The 3,857-nt window shown below is 35.7% G+C and overlaps 1 protein-coding gene across 1 annotated transcript; it reads left to right on the forward strand.

Annotated features, from left to right (window-relative positions):
* The first annotated feature begins 332 nt into the window (after positions 1-332).
* On the forward strand, positions 333-1,458 carry LOC131063320 (LOB domain-containing protein 1). Its single transcript, XM_057997100.2, has 3 exons — positions 333-526; positions 608-797; positions 881-1,458. The coding sequence occupies exons 2-3, from the start codon at positions 636-638 to the stop codon at positions 1,091-1,093; spliced, it is 375 nt and encodes a 124-aa protein (XP_057853083.2). The 5' UTR covers positions 333-526; positions 608-635; the 3' UTR covers positions 1,094-1,458.
* Positions 1,459-3,857: the final 2,399 nt, after the last annotated feature.

Here is a 3,857-nt window from a genome sequence, read left to right on the forward strand (position 1 = left end):
ATTTAAAACAGATTAGGTACTATGGAATCTGCAGTGCGATTTCTTCTCTTACATTGGGATAGCCAAACGTACAAAACAAGGAGAATTCCAAAGGATCCAACTAATTCCATTAATGGCGCTAATAAAAAACACTTATTATTTTGGAGGGTTTTGTACGTTCGAAGACTCCCTATCCTCTCATTACACCCGTCCTCTGCGTATTTCCAAAGATTTTAAGAGATTGGTCCTGCTTTTCTAGTCTTCGTGGAAATACCCTCCCTTGTCCTTTTTCCTGCAAAAGATTAATGTAAGGGCAAGGATCTTTCTCTAGTGCCCTTGACTACCAACGATTTCACACAAATATCATATGCACAGGGATCTTCATCTAATCCCCTTGCTTCCATACATATTACAACGTTTCATCTTTGTTTGATGCTTCTCAAGCGCTTGAGAAACCTCTCGCCATGACATGTATTGAACACTATGCCGCTTTACATATCAGAGGAGATCTAAGAATGTTTGAGGAATTTCTATGAGAAATACAAAGGTATATGCATGGCTTCTGTAGAATGTCAAATCTATGTTGTTAAAAAGGATCTATAGTAATTGACTGTTTCCATTGTTGTAGGGAGTTTAAGATTGTCTGAGGAGCATCTATGGCCACACAAAATAGTAAACCCTGCGCAAGCTGCAAGAAGCATAGGAAAAAGTGTTCAGAGTCGTGTGTTCTGGCCCCTTACTTTCCATCCACAGATCCCAAAAAATTTGCACTAGTCCAGAGAGTTTTCGGAACCAGTCATGTCATCAAAACACTTCAAGTAATTACGTAGACTCTTTCTATTTTTCTTGTTTGTCTGTTTATGTAGTGAAAATTTATGGTTGTGATGTGGGCATGTTTTAGGGTATCGAGGACTATCAGAGAGGAGATGCAGTAAATAGTATGGTGATGGAAGCGAGAGCAAGGGTGGAGGACCCGGTGCATGGGTGTACAAGGACAGTTCATCAACTGCAGCAGCAAATTGCTGAATTAGAGGTACGGCTGGCAGCCATGCAAGAAGAAGTTGTGACTGCGCGCTTGAAGAGGGATGAGATGGCATCATTCCTACTCACTTGATTTCATTCCAGCCAAGAACAAAATCATGGATAAGTTATGGGAGTTATAAGTTTGGGACTTTACTTCATTCGACACAAGAAGTAAATGATGGATAAGTTAGGGTAGGTAAAAGTTCAAGACTAGTTAATTGAATTACAACGTGTTTGGCGATTTTATTGGACTTGTAATTAATTGCTTTTTCCCATTATAGTATTTATCTCTAGGAACAATGGTAAAGAATAATGTCGAAGTAGTATAGATTTGGTTAGTGGGGTAGGAAAGGTAATTGCTGTTAATATGTAAATTGTTTGGAACCATGTAGAGAGTATAGTTTATTGTAGGTTTATTTCGTAGTTCCGGGCCATTTCTATGTGGCCTATATCTATTATCTAATCTATAGATTAGAAGTGGCTAAATGTGGCATGGATCTATGGGGCAATCTATATTTATATCTATTAATTGTTTTTCTTGAGTTTTATTCTTTATTAATTGTTAAGAATTGTCACTAATTCAGAAATATTGAAGAAGTTAGTGGATTAAAAGCACTTATTTCTCCTAAGTTGATCTCTTGATTGAAGTAACTCCACAATGGTGCATAAGATAAAAGAAAAATAACTATAACTATAATTTGAATGATGTAAATGACTCTATGGATATTACACCTTCTTTAGGATAATTCTTCTATGCAATGCATAGGATGTTTTCATTTAAATTGATTAGTGAAAATGGATGCACCTTGATTGTGTCACATGTATGAAATAGGCTCATAATGGCTACATGAATAGAATGAGGCTGGCATGTGTGTGAATATTAAAATTTTGAATTTTTGGGTTGCTTTTGTATGGTGCAAGATCAATACCCCATGTTGTAGTATTAATTCGAAACAAGGAGATGCAAACCAAGGGATAGAAAAAGGATATGTGGGAGTGAATACAAGTTAATGTGCAACAAAGGATAATTATTTTAAAATATGCATTGCGATAGATAACATAGAGTCAACTATATGTGAATGAGTGTTAGTGAAAAGGGTGATAGTTTGGCGATTGAGCTCAATTGTACACAATTTGCAATTAATGAATATGTGATTTTATTAAGATATAGCTTCAAAATGGCCTGAAACTAAGTTGGAATTGACATTGGTATGCAAATTTTATCTTTATATTTTACCCCCACTTTGAGGTGCATATGAATACTATTATCAACATGAATCTTACAGTAAACAAACACTCACAAATATGCATGTAAAATTATAAGGTGTGGGAATTTAGGGCTTCAAAACCTTAATGGATAATAAAGCCACTAACTTCACTTGGGACCAACCTTACATTAAGGTAAGGGAATTGGACTTGATTGATCCAATCCTAAAAGGACTTAATTCAAATTAGGTTAATTCATCCCTTGATAGAGTGGAAATTTAATTGTAATTAGGGTTGAATTGTAATGCTAGATCTAGGAAAAACAATGAGAAAATAATATAGAATAATACTAACAAAATGTTTCAGATGTCATGTAAAATTGTAAACCTAGATATGAGAATGGAAAGTAGATTAGAATTTGTGATGGAAAGTTTAGGTAGAATTGTCGAGACTGGGTGAAGTACATTGCATTGGTGCTCTAAATAGTGGGGGTAGATAGACTGGATGTGATCTACATTAGGATGATGCATAGAATCCACTCTTAGAAGGTTGTCAAAAATTCTCAGGACTAAGGGGAGCTGGTTTTCCTAGGCCTTTGCTTTTTGCACCTTCAAAATTTGAGTCTTATTGTCATCGTATACTCTATTGGATTCTTCACTTGTAGCTCTTGAGACAATTCCCTGCACAGAGAAATAAAGAAAGAGGGTTGTTGATGGAGGTTTTCCTTAGGTCAAACCCTAATTTAGGAATTAACCTTGAATTGATTTGAAATTATTATTGAAATACCGATGTAAATGTTGTATCAGAATACCTTAGATCTATAATGGTTGATTGAAGATTAATTATCCAATCCTCTTGGAATGTGGTCACAAATGTTGATCTAATAACATGAATTGACATAACATGAACATGACCTAACCAAACACACATGCTTGCATGAGAATTGATATGATTTTCTCCATGATGCTTGAAGCATATGGTGTGATGAAATGTTTCCTTGAATTCTTGAGAATGCTTGATGATGATTACTTGGTAAATGTGTGAATGATGGGTTATGGAAGTAATAATAAAATGAATTCATATGATGTCTCTATATAGGGTCCCTAAGTAAATTACCAATTTGGCTAACCTCCAATGGTCACTTTTGTTAGGTCCCGAAGACAACTGAGAGGGGGGGGGGGGGGGTGAATCAGTTGTCTAATAAATTCAAACCAAAAACAACTCAACCAACTTAATGCTTAATATCGATAAACCAATTAAGTATGTCGGTAGACAATTTTAATAGTTAATTGTTATACCGGTAAAGATTAATGCATGAAACATAAACACAAAGTCATCCACAACACATAACACCAATATTTGTACGTGGAAACCCTATAAGGGGAAAACCACGGTGGGAAACCTTAACCATAATCAGGTGATACTACTGCAGATAGTAAGTGTACATAAATGGGGTCTGCACATGTAGAAAGGCCAATAGCCTAGAGCTCACTGCTCAATCACAAAATGGGAGTCACACTGACTACAGTTGGATGGTTAAATCCAATAAGAATGTACTGCACAAAGTAACATCTTCATATGCAGGGTTCAGTACCAATGTAATGCTGATATGCTTTCACAAAAACCTAGCTTCACCTTCAAATGATGTT

Source organism: Cryptomeria japonica, chromosome 3 (genome assembly GCF_030272615.1).
Source record: "Cryptomeria japonica chromosome 3, Sugi_1.0, whole genome shotgun sequence".
NCBI lineage: Eukaryota > Viridiplantae > Streptophyta > Pinopsida > Cupressales > Cupressaceae > Cryptomeria > Cryptomeria japonica.